Source organism: Arachis hypogaea, chromosome 12, assembly GCF_003086295.3.
Source record: "Arachis hypogaea cultivar Tifrunner chromosome 12, arahy.Tifrunner.gnm2.J5K5, whole genome shotgun sequence".
NCBI lineage: Eukaryota > Viridiplantae > Streptophyta > Magnoliopsida > Fabales > Fabaceae > Arachis > Arachis hypogaea.
Genome location: NC_092047.1, coordinates 3,809,167 through 3,828,421, shown reverse-complemented (window position 1 = coordinate 3,828,421; position 19,255 = coordinate 3,809,167). Strand labels below are relative to the sequence as shown.

General features: G+C 35.4%; 1 protein-coding gene across 4 annotated transcripts; it reads right to left on the bottom strand.

Annotated features, from left to right (window-relative positions):
* Positions 1-10,486: 10,486 nt before the first annotated feature.
* Positions 10,487-18,615, bottom strand: LOC112726441 (uncharacterized). 4 transcript variants are annotated; one of them, XM_072210115.1, is made up of 6 exons: positions 18,215-18,615; positions 15,113-15,392; positions 13,455-14,496; positions 12,204-12,946; positions 12,003-12,090; positions 10,487-11,910 (listed from the first exon to the last, which is right to left on the bottom strand). In XM_072210115.1, the coding sequence occupies exons 5-6, from the start codon at positions 12,039-12,041 to the stop codon at positions 11,011-11,013; spliced, it is 939 nt and encodes a 312-aa protein (XP_072066216.1). In that variant the 5' UTR covers positions 12,042-12,090; positions 12,204-12,946; positions 13,455-14,496; positions 15,113-15,392; positions 18,215-18,615; the 3' UTR covers positions 10,487-11,010. The 4 variants fall into 4 exon arrangements, with proteins under 4 accessions (XP_072066216.1, XP_025631608.1, XP_072066217.1 ...); XM_025775823.3 differs by having other exon boundaries at positions 13,455-14,389; positions 18,215-18,609; XM_072210116.1 differs by lacking the exon at positions 13,455-14,496 and having other exon boundaries at positions 12,003-12,114; positions 18,215-18,609.
* Positions 18,616-19,255: the final 640 nt, after the last annotated feature.

The following is a 19,255-nucleotide window of genomic DNA, read 5'->3' as shown; positions in this document are numbered from 1 at the left end:
ATTATGTTTAATAGAAGTGTCTTTGTGGATGTGTCTTTATGACTGTCTAATAGAAGTGTCTTTATATATGTATTTCTTGGATATGTCTCCTTATACATGTGTTTAAAATATAATAATTAATTATTTTTGATAATAAGTTGGTATAAGGAGACACATCCAAGAAATACATATATAAAAATACTTCTATTAGACACAGCCATAAAAAAAATATTTTTATTAGACACATTCACAAAGACACTTTTATTAAACATAATTATAAATAAGAGTTGGCAGAAATATTATTGGTAACGTAACGAGATTGATATAATAATTAATTATTTTTGACAATAAATTGACAGATAATATATTGGTACTCTATACTTTTCCTATTAATTTATAACACTTGTAAGAAACGTTCACATAATCAAACGATAAACCATCAATTATCACTTGCTCTTTAATAATCACAATCATCAAACGATAAACCATGGATAAGCTATATGTGCTGCACGTTCGCTCGAGCACGTGCCCACACGATATAAATATTACTGATTTATTACATCTCAAAAAACAATAATTTGTCACTGAGACGAAAATAAATAACCACCAAATGGACGATTGGCAGCAATTCATAATAACCTGGAATACTGAAGCCCAATAGTAATCAAATCTACAGCGATATTTGCTCCTTTCAAAATGATGAAATACATCTTTTGCTTTATAATTTAGGAAAATTATCAGGTGTTCCAAGTACTTTATAAGAACATGGCTGTTCCAATAAGCAAAAGGTTTTCATATTAATTTTGTCGTTTAGCAACTTTTTAAAAGACTCTAAAATTCTCTAAATTAGACATTAAATGACATAAATGGGCAGCTATAAGAGGTTCGCTGCCCCTTGGATTGCTGGCTTTCAATAACTGGCTTTTTTTTTTTTTTTGGTGTCTAAACAAGGAAAGAAACAAAGCAAAAACTATCCTAAATCCGAGCGGATGATTCGTTGGAGATCAACACCAGGCTCAGACCAAATAACATGATTAGAGTTACTCTTGGCACCATATTTAGCCATTCAATCCGCAGCTCTATTTGCTTCTCGGGACACCCATTCAACGTGAACAAGCCAAGGACGAGATAAAAGCTCCTGAATCTTATGAACCAAATCTGTTACTTCAGATGAATACCCACTTGTAAGCTCATGCATGATGGGCAGAATGTCAAGGCAATCCGTTTCACATATAATATCCCTCAAACCGCAATCCCAAGCTAAAAACAGCCCCCTCCAAGCAGCAAATAATTCACATATGATTATAGACCAAGCGGGAATGCTTCCAGAGCAGCCCGAGATCCAATCTCCCTTAGAATCTCTAATAATACACCCAAATCCCGCTAAATTTGAATCCATATGCAAGCTTGCATCACAATTAACTTTAAAACTATTGCCTACCGGTGGTTCCCAACACAGGCAATTTCGGAGAGACCTAAAGGCATTGCTTCGATTCCTGTAAACCTGTAAGTCCTTGGCGGTAATTCTGGTAAAGGCAACAACCTTATGATCTGTCCAAGGGGTGTCAATGTTAAATATGTCATTGCACCTATGTCTTATTGGAACAGCCATGTTCTTATAAAATACTTGGAACACCTGATAATTTTCCTAAATTATAAAGCAAAAGATGTATTTCAATAACTGGCTTAATTGTTTTGAAAAGTTATCAATAATTTTTTATAAATAATAACTTTATAATTTTTTAAGACAATAAATAAATAAATTTCAACCTAGTAATAATTTAAAAAATATAAATTCTAATATTTAAAACATTTGTATCTATTTATGAGTATCATTTATCATCACTAGTTTTAAAATTTAAATCCGTTATAATATACCACTAATCAATTAAATTTCATACTTATCATCTCAATTGAATTAAAATATGATACTTAAATATAATTAATATTTAATTAAAATAGCTATAATAACAACTTTTAGTCTAAAAATATCTCTAAGTATGTTTAGCTTTAACACAATAACAAATACTTATTTAGTATACATTCTAATATATTATGATTAATAAAGTTTATTTATACTTCTATATTATATTTTTTATATTTTTATTCTCAATCATTTTTTCTTAACTCTTTTCTTTAATTATTTTCAAACATAAACTAAAAAGATTATAATTAAAATTTAAAATTACACCATAGAATATCATCTTAAAAAAACATTCACACCAACAAATAAAAATAATTTTATTTGCTTATAATTGAGTATACTAGATAATTATATTATCTATTACATAGAAACACTAGAAAATACACATAAATCAATATGGACAAAAATAACATTATGGGCAAAAATACTAATTTTGTAATTAATAAGTCTCTACCGTGATAAAAACATTGAAATTAATGGAATATTCTGTTAAATTATACAAAATTTTAAGTCAAATATTAGGTATATTTGTTCTGTTTAACAGAATATTATGTTAATTCTAGTATTTTTGTCACGACAGGAACTTAATTATAAAATCTGATATGGTATAATGACTCAATCGAAAAGAAAAAATAGTATATGAACTTAATTGAAAATTTAAACTATAAGGATTGACAAAATAATTAAACCAAAAAATATAGAGTTTAATTTTTGATGCTCAGACAATGTAAAATGTTTTACACATTCGTGTAACTACATCCATTTTTTTGAATAACCATTCACGCGATCAATAAAAATAGTAATTATTTTTTATGATGTGGTATTTATAATTAAATGCACATGTAAAATTTTTTACATATCAGTTAAATTCTAAAATATATCCATGATTTAAAGTCATTTTTTATATTTAAATATAAAAATTATTTGTTACATTATACACAAATTAACGTAAGCAAATATGTAAATATTTTTTATTTGAATTTAAATAAAATACTAATAATACTTTTATAATGTAAAATTTAGAAAAAAAAACATGAAATCTTAAATTCAAATTTCACCATGGTCAGAGTCTTGTTCTAATTGTTATATATTACGTTATTTTTGTTCTAATTGTTATATATTACGTTATTTTTAGAGATTATACAAAAACTAAATGAAGCAAAATATATATGTTTAAATGAAAATGTTTAATAACTAAAGAAAATCAGCCAAAAACAGTCATAATTTGCCTTAAATAAGATAAGTTCTGACTGTTTTTTTTTGTCTCTCTAACATTACCCGTTATTACTAATATTGTAAAAGTTTCAAGACCCGTTAAAAAAAAGATTACGTGATACGTAGCTTTGGCTCGCATAATTTATTTAGCTATGGCTGGACTCATAAAAAAGTCTTAAAAATCTTTCTACAAGTGTCAATTTTATCAGAGGAAAATTGGATAAGGGAACTAGCAGTTGAAAACCACTTATAAACCACTCAAATTGCACATCCACAACATGTTTTCCACCTCAATCTTGACCGTTAATATTTTTTATATTAAATCTGAGTGATTAAATAAGTTGGAACGAAAAAGTTTCAGATTCGTACGATGAAATAGGTGATAAGCTTCCTATAATTTAACAAGGATCACTTAAATAAATATGCCTATTTTATCTTTTACTAAAGATATTTTCATGTTACGTTTTAATTGGTTTCTGTATAATTTATTCGGTATTTTTCGTCACATATTATTAAATTCTTAAAAAAATTTTCTTTTCAAAACAATAAAAAAAATATTTAATTTGGACTAAAACCAAAAAAGTAATAGATTAACAATTTCTTTTTCTGAAATTATTTATATAAAAAAATGTCACACTCATCAATTTATATATATATATATATAATTTTTTTAAAATAAAATTTATTATACAAGTTATATCGATAATAAGTTCAAGCTTCTTAAAATTTTTACAAATAAAAAAATAACTAATTTATATCCGTACAATATATAAAATAATTACTATATTATTATTATATTATAGATTAAAATTCACTAATTTAAATTTGTTTTCATTTTTAATATAAGCATTAGAAATAAATATAATTTTTATAACTAGATGTAGTGTAATAAAATATATATAATATTAATTAATTTTTAAAAATTTCTGAAAAAATAGTTTCTTTCTAATAAAATATTATTAGAAACTTAACGTTATAAAAACTAATTTCAACTAATATGATATAATAGATTATTAAATATATTTAATATAAATTACATTAAATATAAATTTTTATTGAGTTAAAATTTTAAATAATTTTTAATTGAATTTCGAATATTTTTATTTTAAAAAATTAGAATATTTTAACGTCGTCTTTCTTGTATCTTTTTAATTAAGTCTTTTGATTTTTTAAATTATAAACCTTATTTATAATTAAGGGTAATATTTTAATACCATCAATTAGTTATACATACAAAAATACCGGAATAATTCTGTTGTCATAATTATAATCTAACTTTATAAGTAATACAATGAAACTATATATATATATATATATATATGACTAAATTTTATCTATATCTATAGTCACAATTCATAAATAATATAATCAAATTATATTTATGTTTATAATTAAAATATGAATAAAAATATAAAAAATTATCATGATGGTTAATTTTTTCATTTATAATTTCTTTTATTATTTTTGTTGTGAAAAGTTTAATTATTTTAATAGTTAATTATTTTTTAAAAAAGATAATTGAATATACAAAAAAGTTTTATTAAGAATAATTTATTTATATGTGATTAAAAAATAATTGAATAATTATATATAGTAAAAAATTAATATTATTAAAAGATAAAATTAAAATTCATTTTAAAATTAAAAATAAAGTTTATTTAAAAATAAAATTAAAAATCATGCTTTTTTATTTTTTTTTAAATTTATCTACGAATAATTTTATAAGTGTTTTATGATGAATAAAAATATTAAACTCGTACTAAAATTTATTCTAGTAAAAGTTATTTTTATTCTCCTAAACATTAAAGAAACTATTAAAAGGAATTATGTTACCTCTATTAGAGGAGAATGATAAACTTCCATACTTTCATTATGTTATAGCAATAATTTGACCCGGTTATTTTTGAATGTGCATAATAATAATAATAATAATAATAATAATAATAATAAAACAAGTATGTCACATTAAAAAAGGAAGCACGTCATCAAATAATTTATCATCCGAATTATGTATGAATCAAATCGATAATAGGAGGACAAATACTAAAAAAATCGATAACAAGATTAGGGACTTACAAAACCTTTCTTAAGTTCACAGAAAAAACGTTTATATTTGTATGACATATAAAACAATTACCATATTATTATTATTACATTATATATATGGGAAAAAAAATCCAACTGATTTAAAGTAATTTTTTTTTTAATATTTGATTAAATTGGAGTTTCCTTTAGTTAAAAATATAATTATAATTTTTTAATTATTATAGTTAGGGGTGTTCACAGATCGGATATGGCTAAAATTTCGATTCAATCCGCACTAAACTCATTAGATATCGGCACTTTTTATGTTTAGATCAGATATCAAATATATCCATAAAATAAAAAATATTAAAAAATTTTATTTCTATAAAAAAGTCAATAATTTTTTTTTTGTTTACTTTTTAAAACATATTTATTTCTATTCGATTAGAGTGTGGATAAGATTCGATCCAATCTGATCATTCTACAGATCAGATCATATCCACAAATTACAGATACGGATAAATATTGTGGATTTATAGATATAATCTGATCTATGAACACCCGTAGCTACGACTATAGATTCATTGATGCAAAAGTATACTTTTTTTTTTAATTATAAACCATTATTAGATCTTAATTATCATTAAAATAACTTAATTATCAACAAAGAGATAATATTTATTGGTCTCTAAAATTATGCTCATGTTTCAATCTAATTTCAAAGGGAATCACTTAGATAAAGACGTTTAAAACATCTTTTTTTAAAGTTATTTTTTAATAATTAAAATTTAACAATCAATTAAACCGTATTATTTTCAATAAAATTAGGCCACATAAATTAATTTGACCAAAAAAATGGTGAATCAAATCTTGAATCGATCTAAATTAATATTATTTTTTATAAAAAATAACTACAATATTTTTATTATAAAAAATGACTAAAATACTTTTATTATATATATATATTTTGAAAATTCTAAATCTTAACCCCATGACAGTAGAGAAGTAAAGAGTTGGAATTTAAAATTTTCAAATTGATATACATAATAGAAATATTTTAGTTATTTTATATAATAAGGGTATTGTAGTTATTTTTTAATAAAAAAATATTAATTTAGACCAGATTTAATTCACTATTTTTTCGGTCAAATTAATTTATCTAGCCTAATTTTGATAAAAATAATACGATTTAATCGATTATATATGTTAAATTTTAATTACTAAAAAAATCTTTAAAAAAATACATTTTAGACGTTTTTATTTGAGTGGCTCCCATAAATATTATATTCAAGTAGCGATGATGATAGTGGTAAAAAGGAAAAACATATAAAAATTCCAATAATTAACGATTAATAACCAAGTAATAGTGGCCAACTAATATTTTTTTATTTTGAAGTGTTTATACAAAATTTAAATTTTTTATATATTATTTATTATATATCTATTAAAGTAATAAATGTAATTTTTTTTTATTAATAGTAATCTTAATATGTGTTTTAAAGACACATACATGTATTAGCTAAATTTTTATAATATTTATTATTAGAATATAGTGACCAAAAACTATGATATATCATCCACCCAAAAGTATTTTACAAATGCAATGAATTAAAAAAGAAAAAAAAAACATACACACTCAATCCAGCCATGACCAATATAACAGGCTTATCGCCAATGGATCCAAAGCGGAATCTCCTTCCTTCATTATTATTTATTAGCCATTAATAAAAAAAAGAAAATAAAGCTAAATTGAAAATATAATTGACAAATATTAACTAGGGCAAAAAATCCTAATAAGCTAAGGCCAGTTTGAAATTACATAAATAAGCCAAAATCAAAATCGTTTTAGAACGAGTCAAGGTATATTCTAATGTAATTCGAACCAGCCTGGTTCGAACTACATTCTTTAATAAATCGAACTGCATTGGTTCGAATTAGGATGGGAAAAGGTTGAACGTAATTCGAACCAAGGAGGCTCGAACTTAAATTGCTCATAATTCGAACAAGACTAGTTCGAATTATACGTACGAAAGCTTACCATATAAATCAAACCAACCTGGTTCAAATTACCCTTCTCGTGGCTCCAATAGTAATTCGAACCAACCTGATTCGAAATACTCATGATTCGGCTATATAAGGAGTTCGAATCAGCCTCATTCGAACCATTCTTCCTTTCCCCGACCCCACCAAATCCCAGAGAAAACGACCCAGATTCTCTCCGACGAAGACCTTAACGGAATACTCTGTTGATGGGGGACGATCCGGCACGGTTATATCGCTTGGACGGAGTCGCTCATATAGCCGGAGTCATCCACGACGATGTTAGTGCAGAAATAATTTCGTGCTAGCGGTTTATGTGAGTTAGTGGTTTTGCATGCGGTTTTAGTGGCTGTTTATGTTAGGGGAAAATCGTAGTGGTATAGTTGAGAGGTTTTGCATGCGGGTAAGATGTTGGTTTAGTTAGTGGTTTATGTTAGTTTTTTAATGCTACTTGTTTTACGTTAGTGGTATGTGTTGGTTGTTTTATGTTGGTGGTTTGTGTTATTTGTTAGCTGTTTTATGTTAATGGTTTTAGTTAAACTGTTTTAAGTTAGTGGTTTAGTTGTGTGGTGTATGGTAGTTGTTTTGCATGTGGTTCTCGTTCATCGATTTTTATGCGGTTTTATTTAGTATGATGTTTTGTTGATGATTTATCGTGTTGGTTATGTTTGTCATTGGTTATGAAGCTGGTTCTAACAATGCGGTGCATGTCATGCGCAGCCTCAGCGATGCATCAGGAGCATGCGGCGGCAGCAGGGCATGCGACTCGATGACAGATACGTTCCGTACTTGCAGATGGCCGGACTATACCATCTTGCAAGGCTGAACGATAGATGGTTCCGGTTAGATGAGGCCCTTGTCAATGCCTTCGTCGAGCGATGGCGTCCGGAGACGCACACGTTTCATATGCCGTTCGGAGAGTGCACGATCACACTTCAGGACGTGGCATACCAGTTGGGTTTGCCAGTGGACGGGCGTTACGTGAGCGGCTGCCTATCGGAGTTCCAGATATACATACAGGGTGGCCGTCCAGCCTGGATGTGGTTCCAGGAGTTGCTTGGAGTGACTCCTCCTCCCAACCAGGTTCAGAAGTACGCAGTGAACTGCAGCTGGTTCCAGGAGACCTTTGGGGAGTGCCCCGAGGGAGCCGATGACGAGACTGTGCGGCGATATGCCCGTGCGTACATCATGATGTTGTTGGGTACGCAGCTGTTTACCGACAAGTCCGTCAACCGCATTCACATCAGATGGCTTCCCTACGTAGCTTGGCTGGAGGAGATGGGTACCTAAAACTGGGGTTCTACAGCAGTGGCATGGTTGTACCGGTGCATGTGCCGAGTGGCGAACAGAAATGTGGTCAAGTTAGCGGGCCCACTTCAGCTACTACAGTCTTAGATCTTCTGACGATTTTCTCGATTTAGGCCTACAGGGTATGAGACGTTCAGCTGGCTATTGGCCTCGAGGTACTCTACTAAGCCTTCTCTATTTCAATTTAATATACATAACTTCATGTTCATTAATAATGTATTACAAATCTCTCACACATTTAAGTAGCCATAAGGCACATGTATGATGCAGGTGGTCAAGTTAAAACCCTTCCGGTAGCGAGAAGGGCCCTAGGGTGCAGATGTGGAGGCTGAGGATAGACCGGTTACAGGACAGGGAGGTGAGTACACAACTTAATTAGAGTCTTTATTTAACCACACTTTATGAGTTGGGTCCATGAGTTGCCCTGACAATGGAGAGTTCTTGTTCAGTTTATCTGGATGCCGTACAGCAGCCCCGACGAACTTCAGGTTGTGCATCCAGAGGCTTTGGAGCCTCGACATATGGCATTGTGGCGGTCTGTGACGTCGCTGATCTACTTTGCCGTCATAGAGTGGCATCAGATAGATAGGGTTCTTCCGCAGTTCGGAGGGGTGCAGCCCCGTCCGCATCCCGCCCTGAACATCGACTTTCTGATGTCGAAGGACGACAGAGGCAGCGATCGATGGTTCCCGTACCATTTGCAGAAATGGCATCTCCATTGAGACTCCGGTGCGGAGACCGTGCTGAGGTTCAATGTTGTTGCCGCCCCTGGACCGTCGCATGAGTTCCTGGAGTGGTGGAGTCAGCATGGTAAGAGGTTCTTTTTTCCGGAGATGCACTTGGGGGATCCGAGAGCCGTTCCTATTCCAGTTGAGGCGTCACAGCGGGGTGCTGGGCGAGTTCCTGACATGGATCGTCCTGAGGACGTGCCGGACAGGCGGCGGGTTGAGAGGAGAGCTCGTGTGGGGATACGACGGAGCCAGCGTGAGTGGAGGTGGCTTGATCAGGCTATGGACGATGTTGACGATGCTGGTCCCGCTGGAGGAGGACGACGAGGCCAGGGAGGGAGATGGAGAGCGCGTGGTGCGGCGGACCACCCTGGTCGTGACCCTGACGATGATCAGCATGGACCCGTGGGTGGGGATGGTGCAGCGGCTGTTGCAGTTGCTGGTGTTAGTACCCATGATGGGGGACATGGAGGTGAGTGGTATGGGTGACGGGCTGACCATGGTGACGCTGGACTTGGGTCGGGGCCTCTTGGAGATTACTTCGTTGGTGTACCCGCCCATGACCAAACTCAGCAGGAGGGTACCCCATGGGTTATTCCGGGATCACAGTGGTCAGACTTCCTTGCCTCAGATACGCTTGATGCGGACTTCGGGGGTCAACAGTTTCTAGAGGAGATTACCGCCATCATGCAGGAGGACGTGCCGCCCCGGAGGCGTGGTCAGACCTCCGGCACGCAGGCACCTTTAGATGTTGATCTGAACGAGCCTCCTACGGCCTCTGTTGGTGACCATTTTGGTTTGGGAGGTACCCCACCATCCGCCTACACTGCTGTATCTCAGTCTGTTGCCGGACCGTCTGCGGCACCCGTCCATTTTACACCACCTGCCCAGCCTTCTCCGGATGAGGAGTCGGATGAGATCGAGGATGAAGAACCGCTTATCCGCAGAGGTCAGAGGCCACGGGTACCCCGTCGTTGCTTTATGGGCTCGCATCTGTTTAGATGATTCACGTTTCATGTATTTTGTTCCTTAGGGTTCATTCATGTATGATAGCCATGTGTACTTTTGTTGTTATTTTAGAGCTGTTTTCCTTTGTTGTTTGTTCATCGTATTGTACTTTGAAAACGGGTGTTTACTGGATTTATCAGTGACTATTTATAATCATCGCATCGTATTACAGTTTAATATGTACATTTATTTATTAAATTTTGCATTTAGGGTAAATCCAGTAAACACCCTAAATAGTTTAAACTGTAATACGATGCGATGATTATAAATAGTCACTGATAAATCCAGTAAACACCCATTTTCAAAGTACAATACGATGAACAAACAACAAAGGAAAACAGCTCTAAAATAACAAAAGTACACATGACTATCATACATGAAACATGAATCATCTAAACAGATACGAGCCCGTAAAGCAACGACGGGGTACCCGTGGCCTCTGACCTCTGCGGATAAGCGGCTCCTCATCCTCGATCTCATCTGACTCCTCATCCGGGGAAGGCTGGGTAGGTGGTGTAAAATGAACGGGTGCCGCAGACGGCCGGCAACAAACTCTGATGCAGCAGTGTAGACGGATGGTGGGGTACCTCCCAAACCAAAATGGTCACCAACAGAAGCCATAGGAGGCTCGTTTAGATCAACATCTAAAGGTGCCTGCGTGCCGGAGGTCTGACCACGCTTCCGGGGCGGCACGTCCTCCTGCATAATGGCGGTAATCTCCTCTAGAAACTGTTGACCCCCGAAGTCCGCATCAAGCGTATCTGAGGCAAGAAAGTCTGACCACTATGATCCCGGAATAACCCATGGGGTACCCTCCTTCTGAGTCTGGTCATGGGCGGGTACACCAACGAAGTAATCTCCAAGAGGCCCCGACCCAAGTCCAGCGTCACCACGGTCAGCCCCGTCACCCACACCTGACCCATACCACTCACCTCCATGTCCTCCATCATGGGTACTAACACCAGCAACTGCAACAGCCGCTGCACCATCCTCGCCCACGGGCTCATGCTGATCGTCGTCAGGGTCACGACCAGGGTGGTCCGCCGCACCACGCGCTTTCCGTTTCCCTCCCTGGCCTCGTCGTCCGCCTCCAGCGGGACCGGCATCGTCAACATCGTCCATAGCCTGATCAAGCCACCTCCACTCACACTGGCTCCGTCGTGTCCCCACACGAGCTCTCCTCTCAACCCACCGCCTGTCCGGCACGTCCTCAGGACGATCCATGTCAGGAACCCGCCCAGCACCCCGCTGTGACGCCTCAACTGGAATAGGAACGGCTTTCGGATCCTCCAAGTGCATCTCCGGAGACAAGAACCTCTTTCCATGCTGACTCCACCACTCCAGGAACTCATGCGACGATCCAGGGTCGGCAACAATATCGAACCTCAGCACGGTCTCCGCACGGGAGTCCCAATGGAGATGCCATTTTTGCAAATGGTACGGGAACCATCGATCGCCGCCTTTGCCATCCTTCGACATTAGAAAGTCGATGTTTAGGGCGGGATGCGGACGGGGCTGCACCCCTCCGAACTGCGGAAGAACCCTATCTATCTGATGCCACTCTATAACGGCAAAGTAGATCAGCGACGTCACAGACCGCCACAACGCCATATGCCGAGGCTCCAAAGCCTCTGGATGCACAACCTGAAGTACGTCGGGGCTGTTGTACGGCATCCAGATAAACTACACAGAGAACTCTCAATTGTCAGGGCAACTCATGGACCCAACTCATAAAGTGTGGTTAAATAAAGACTATAATTAAGTTGCGTACTCACTTCCCTGTCCTGTAACCGATCTATCCTCAGCCTCCACATCTACACCCTAGGACCCTTCTCGCTACCGAAAGTGTTGTAACCTGACCACCTGCATCATATATGTGTCTTATGGCTACTTAAATGTGAGAGATTTGTAATACATTATTAATGAACATGGAGTTATGTATATTAAATTGAAATAGAGAAGGCTTAGTAGAGTACCTCGAGGCCAATGGCCAGCTGAACGTCTCATACCATGTAGGCCTAAACCGAGGAAATCGTCAGAAGATCCAAGACTGAAGTAGCTGAAGTGGGCCCGCTAACTTGACCACATTTCTGTTCGCCACTCGACACATGCACCGGTACAACCATGCCACTGCTGCAGAACCCCAGTTGTAGGTACCCATCTCCTCCAGCCTAGCTACGTAGGGAAGCCATCTGATGTGAATGCGGTTGACGGACTTGTCGGTAAACAGCTGCGTACCCAACAACATCATGATGTACGCACGGGCATATCACCGCACAGTCTCGTCATCGGCTCCCTCGGGGCACTCCCCAAAGGTCTCCTGGAACCAGCTGCAGTTCACTGCGTACTTCTGAACCTGGTTGGGAGGAGGAGTCACTCCAAGCAACTCCTAGAACCACACCCAGGCTGGACGGCCACCCTGGATGTATATCTGGAACTCCGATAGGCAGCCGCTCACGTAACGCCCGTCCACTGGCAAACCCAACTGGTATGCCACGTCCTGAAGTGTGATCGTGCACTCTCCGAACGGCATATGAAACGTGTGCGTCTCCGGACGCCATCGCTCGACGAAGGCACTGACAAGGGTCTCATCTAACCGGAACCATCTATCGTTCAGCCTTGCAAGATGGTATAGTCCGACCATCTGCAAGTACGGAACGTATTTGTCATCGAGTCGCATGCCCTGCTGCTGCCGCATGCTCTTGATGCATCGCTGAGGCTGCGCATGACATGCACCGCATTGTTAGAACCAGCTTCATAACCAATGACAAACATAACCAACACGATAAATCATCAACAAAACATCATACTAAATAAAACCGCATAAAAATCCATGAACGAGAACCAGATGCAAAACAACTACCATACACCACACAACTAAACCACTAACTTAAAACAGTTTAACTAAAACCATTAACATAAAACAGCTAACAAAAAACAAATAACACAAACCACTAATATAAAACAACCAACATAAATCACCAACTAAACTACCAAGATAAAACAACCAACACCTACCACTAACGTAAAACAAGTAGCATTAAAAAACTAACATAAACCACTAACATAAACCACCAACTAAACCAACATCTAACCCGCATGCAAAACCTCTCAACTAAACCACTAGCAATACCACTACGATTTTCCCTTAACATAAACAGCCACTAAAACCGCATGCAAAACCACTAACTCATAAACCGCTAGCACGATGTTATTTCTGCACTAACCTCGTCGTGGATGACTCCGGCTATATGAGTGACTCCGTCCAAGCGATATAACCGTGCCGGATCGTCCCCCATCAGCAGAGTATTCTGTTAAGGTCTTCGTCGGAGAGAATCTGGGTCGTTTTCTCTGGAATTTGGTGGGTCGGGAAAAGGAAGAATGGTTCGAATGAGGCTGATTCGAACTCCTTACATAGCCGAAAACCAGGTTGATTCGATTTATATGGTAAGCTTTCGTAGGTATAATTCGAACTAGCCTTGTTCGAATTATGAGCAATTTGAGTTCGAACCTCCTTGGTTCGAATTACGTTCAACCTTTTCCCATCCTAATTCGAACCAATGCAGTTCGATTTATTAAAGAATGTAGTTCGAACCAGGCTGGTTCGAATTACATTAAAATATAGCTTAGCTCATTGCTGAAACGATTTTGATTTTGGCTTATTTACGTAATTTCAAACTGGCCTTGGCTTATTAGGATTTTTTGCCCTATTAACTATTAATACAAGAGACCTAATTAAGGAGACTTATATATATTTATGAAGTTTATATTTTCTTTTATTCTTATTTATATTTTCCTGCAAAGTCAATAATATTTTCACTCGGAGTGTAGGCTGGATTTTGAAGAAGAGGATTGAGTTCAAAAGAATTTGGGATGACCAAACCTATATAAGGCCCTTCTTCGTTGATTCTTGTGATTTCTTCTTGCAATTGAGAAGTCAAAGCACAACTAACTAATGCATTTTGGGCATTGAATAACATAAATAATGCCCTAGGGATGTCAATGGAGCAGGACGGGGGCAGGGGATGCCTCCTTGCTCCCCGTCCCCGCCCCCAGAATTAATTTCCGTCCCCGTCCTGTTCCCCGTCATGGGAGAATAATTGTCCCCATTCCCGTTCTCCGCGTTTTCCGCATTTTCCGCGGGCCCCCATTCCGCATCTCCCTATGTTTAACATTCATATGAAAATTATAATAAAAAATATCAAAAAAATAAAAAACCGGAATTCAACCGATTTAATTAAAACACAATAATTGAAGATACCCAAATGCCTGTTCCAAACAAAACACAATAATTTATATCAGATGCAAGGAAATGCATTGATGCGACAAAGATATCCCATATAAACCTATAAGAATTATAGGAAAATTTCCTTAAAGCAGGAACAAATAGCTCTTTAGAATGATATCTTACAACTCCTAGCAGAAAACACAAATTTAAACAAAATATATGGACTAAACTTTCAATATGAGAAATAAATCATTATAAAATGCAGCAGAAACCATATCATTAAGTTGACTGCAGTAGAACCTTGTATGCAAAAAGCAAAGGTGTAATAATGGTGCTTATTATCGACATAAATAGCACCAACTAAGATGAATCAAATGTGACCACAACTTTCAAAGCAACTGAAACTTAAACCAACAATTGTAATTCTGAAGCTGCTTGGATCGTGCTAGTAATGATGGCAGGAAAGAGAAGTACTGAAATTGCCAATTTAATTATTTTGATTTATTATAACCAAATCATGAAAATATTCAGAAATGCATGTGAGAACGGGAAATCAAAGCATACCATAGAAGTTACAAAATTGAGAGGGCCACAGAAGAGAAAGGGGACACAGCAAAAATTATTAACAAAACTACACAATATTATCACCGTGCTTACCGGCGGTGAGGAGGAAGGGGAGTGACGGCAACGACAGAGGAGACGGCGACACAAGCGAACAGAGAGAGAGAGAGAGAGAGAGCTCGAACAGAGGAGACTATGACAGAGCTTCCACACACGACACCTATACCCAGCGGAGAAGAGTTGCGATGACAACGAGCAGGGCTGCGGGGGATGCTGTGGCTGCGGGCTACGGGAAAGAAATGTTTGTTTCGTTTCTTTCTTTATTCCTTCCTTCCCATTCCCTTGATCACACTAATTGTCCAGTCAATTCTTCAACCTAGTAAGTAATAACACTGCCAAATCAAAATGCTACACAAAGAAAAAAGGACACAAAGTGACAAAAAAAAGGTGGTGTGGAGCTAATAAAATTAGAACAGCTAAAAGGACAGCATGATTAGTAATCCTTCCCAGAAGCCTTGCATTGCAGTGCCATAACATATCATATAATCTAATCTGAGTTAACTCCACCAACCAAAAATTCAATTGAAGCGCCTAGCATGATCATCAATGTGCATATAGACAAATTAGTTGTTCCACACCAGAGAAAAAGAAAACCAGGTGTAAATCCCATTTTTCCATTTCAAAACCCCCATATATTTAGGGCTGTAGATGGTTATGGTTAAACCAAAAACCAAACCTGTTTTTGGAATATTTAGTTTAGGTTAATTAACTAAACCAGTTTTACATAACAAAACCGGTTATTAACTGGTTAGGAAATTTAAAAACCAATTTTTAACCGGTTATAAAAATAAAAACTGGTTTTAAAAAAATAACCGATTTTTATATAAAAAAACCGGTTTTAGAATAAAAACCAGTTTTTACACTGAAAAACTGGTTTTTACACAAAATCAATTTTTTACATAGAAAAACCAATTATTTTTACATCGAATAAATCAATTAATGCTTTCTTAATGAGACTTTAGCCATGTCACATCAAATTAGCCATACATGTATAGTAATGAGATTCAGATACTGTAATTTAAGATTTCAACCATCTAATAAAGAAAACAAATAAAGTCATCAACTCAACCAAAAATAATGAAGAGTTTTGTTTCATCAAATTCCATTTTATGGAAGTTTATTGAGGTTCATGCATGCGGATCAGTTCACTTCATTTTTGGGATCTTATTATTAAGGTTAGGTATTCCAAATTAAAGAACAAAATGTCCACAAAGACATTCTTGATAACTTAACCAACCATATAACTTCAAAATATATAATAAAACATGTATATATTCATACTTTACATCATATGTAGACCTTCGAAAATAATTTAGTATAACAAAAGGATTGTAAAGTCCAGTACCAATACCACATTGACACGTTTACCACATATCTGTTCATTCATATAACTTCTTTGGAAACAAGATTCCTCCCTTGAAATGAAAGAAATATATATTTGTTAACTAGAGAATTGAATGCAGTGCATCAAATCACAGAAACCTTATCAGTTTGCAGTGCTTAATTCTGAAATGAAATTAAACTTTCCTCCAAATCCAGTTCCAAACGTATGATATAATTCAATTATAACCAAGGTTTTGAAAACCGGACCGGTCATCAAATCGTTTTAGTTACTGGTTCACTGATTTACTGGTCCAACCGGTCTAACCGATGGTTCAACTGAAAAAACCGTTTTAGAATAGAATAATAAATAAATTATAAATATGCAAGTATTAAGTTGAGGGTTTAAGGTAGTATGAAGTTTTTCTAATGGAGTGGTGAATTACTCTTAGGATTTTCCTTTTTATATTAAATGCAAATTGCCAGATGAAAGCATGATAACAAGCAAGTAAAATTCCTCATCAGTACACAAAATGTTAAAAGAAATATCTGATAAAAATAGGAAGAATATCAAATGAATTATCATAAATCCAACTAAAAAATAAACATAGTACTTGGATAAATAAATTTGATAACATTATTAATAACAAAGTTGGTAGTGGACTAGTGCTAGAAAGGCTTCACCAAATGAAGGTGCATACAGGCTTTTAGAGACAATAGACTTGGATTTGTGCAGTAGCATTTTGGATGAGTTGCTTTGAAGACCATTTGGTAAAACTAAGCTTTGAATAGGTACAATACAGGCTTCACCAAATGCTCATAACACACAGAAAGACAGTTTCTCAAAATACATAAATAAGTGCTCATCCTCTGAAAATAATCATCTGAATCGCTATAAGGCAGGAAAAAAATGACCATAAGTCTCTTTACCCAAGTCAAAATAAACAACCATATCTGAACTCAACAATCACCATTCAGTACCAAACATTACAAAACATTAACCAATAATCACACTAAACCTGCAACCACCAATTACAAAACAGCAACAAACATGAGTACATTATAAAACATTCCAAAACAGTGATGACACTAAACCTGCATAGTAAATAATCTCAAAGACAATGATCACCAATATCCAGCAAATAAACAATAAATACACAACAACAATTTAGCAAATAAACAAGAAGAAGACCTAAATAGAAAATCCAACAAATTAAGTCGCAGCAACCTAACAATTTGACAAATTAAAACAACAGCAGCCCAACAATTTACCAAATTATCAACTTAACAAATTCAAGAACAGAAAATCACAACAAAACAAAAAAAATTAAAAGTAATAGAAGAACACAAGAACAATTAACAAATTAACAAGTTCACAATAACAGTTAAAAAATTTACCAAAAGAACAGTAATGCAAGTGGAATCATCATGCTAATATGTCTTCTGCAAAAATGCTATTTGTACAGCTAAAATTTCCTAATTACTATGATCCAATTATTCTAATTTCACATGCAATCAACTTACTAAGTATCTAAAAGCTAGAAATTATAAAACCAACCAGAAATATGGTTAAAGCATTTCATCAAACATGTTGAGTGCGGTAAAATTAAAATGAAATAAGAGAATTCAAAGCTTAATTTCAATGTGATAGAGAAGAGAACATAACTATTGTAACTTTAATTTAGTCTATAAAAAAATCCAAACCACTACCAAATCAAATAATTACTTATTGTAATAGAAATCAGAAGTTGCAGAGTTTGAAGAAGAGTATTGGTGTTGTGTGAGTGTATTATCTGGTGGCGGGTTTAGGGAACTCACGGCGGGGACAACAGAGAGCAGTTCGACGGCTGAGAGGAGCGCGCGGGTTGGTCGCAGAGTTTGAAGCAGAGCAAAGTGGCTTCCAGACGAACGCGAACTCGAACGGTGAACACGAGTGAACGCGAACGGTGAACGCCGAGCGAACGCGAACGAAGACGGCAAACAAACGCCGACGGAAGCGCGGCTGAGCAGACAAAGACGACGGACGCCGATCTCGAAGAAGCAACCGCGATCGGTGACAGCGAACAGGGGTTGAAGACTTGGAGCACGAGGGAAGCTAGATGACCGATGGCGAACTTTGAGTGCGACGGAGGGCGGCAGTGGTGGTGGTGTAGGCTTACAGTGCTAGGGTTTTGTGTGATTTCTCTGACCGAAAGAAAGAAAGGGAGAACGGGAGAAAGAAATGAAGGAGCTTCCCTTTTTTGTGTAAACCGGGCGGGTTCCGGTTCGGTCTGACCGGCCGGTTCTCGTCCGGTTCAACGGTTTTTTGTCAGTTTTTTTTATTATCGATTTTATATGTCTGACCGGATTATTAATACTACCGATTCGTTTCACCAAGTGAAAATACTACCGATTTGTAGTTAAACCGATCCGATCCGATCCAGTTTTTAGAACATTGCATTCAGGTCATTTTGTCAATAATAATAATTAGATACTAAAATGTCAGCGTTTGAATCTTTTAGATACTGATTTAGTCATTACTTCTTATTTTATATTATTATTATTATAATAATGAATATATTAACTTAAACACTTATTATTTCAATAATTTTACAAAAATAACTATCGGATTAGATGATAATATAAAAATTTGATATCATACCCAATATTTTAGAGAAAAACATCTTTACAAATATTTCAATAAAAATGGTATGTTAATTTTATTGAGATTAAATATATTTATTAAGTATTTATTTAGTTGGACAATTTGATCTTTAACCAAAAAATTAGAATACGATTTTCAACCAAAAAAAGAAAAATAAGACATATTAATATTTGTAGTATCTTAACCAAAATAGCTTTTCTTTTTTCTTTCTTTGT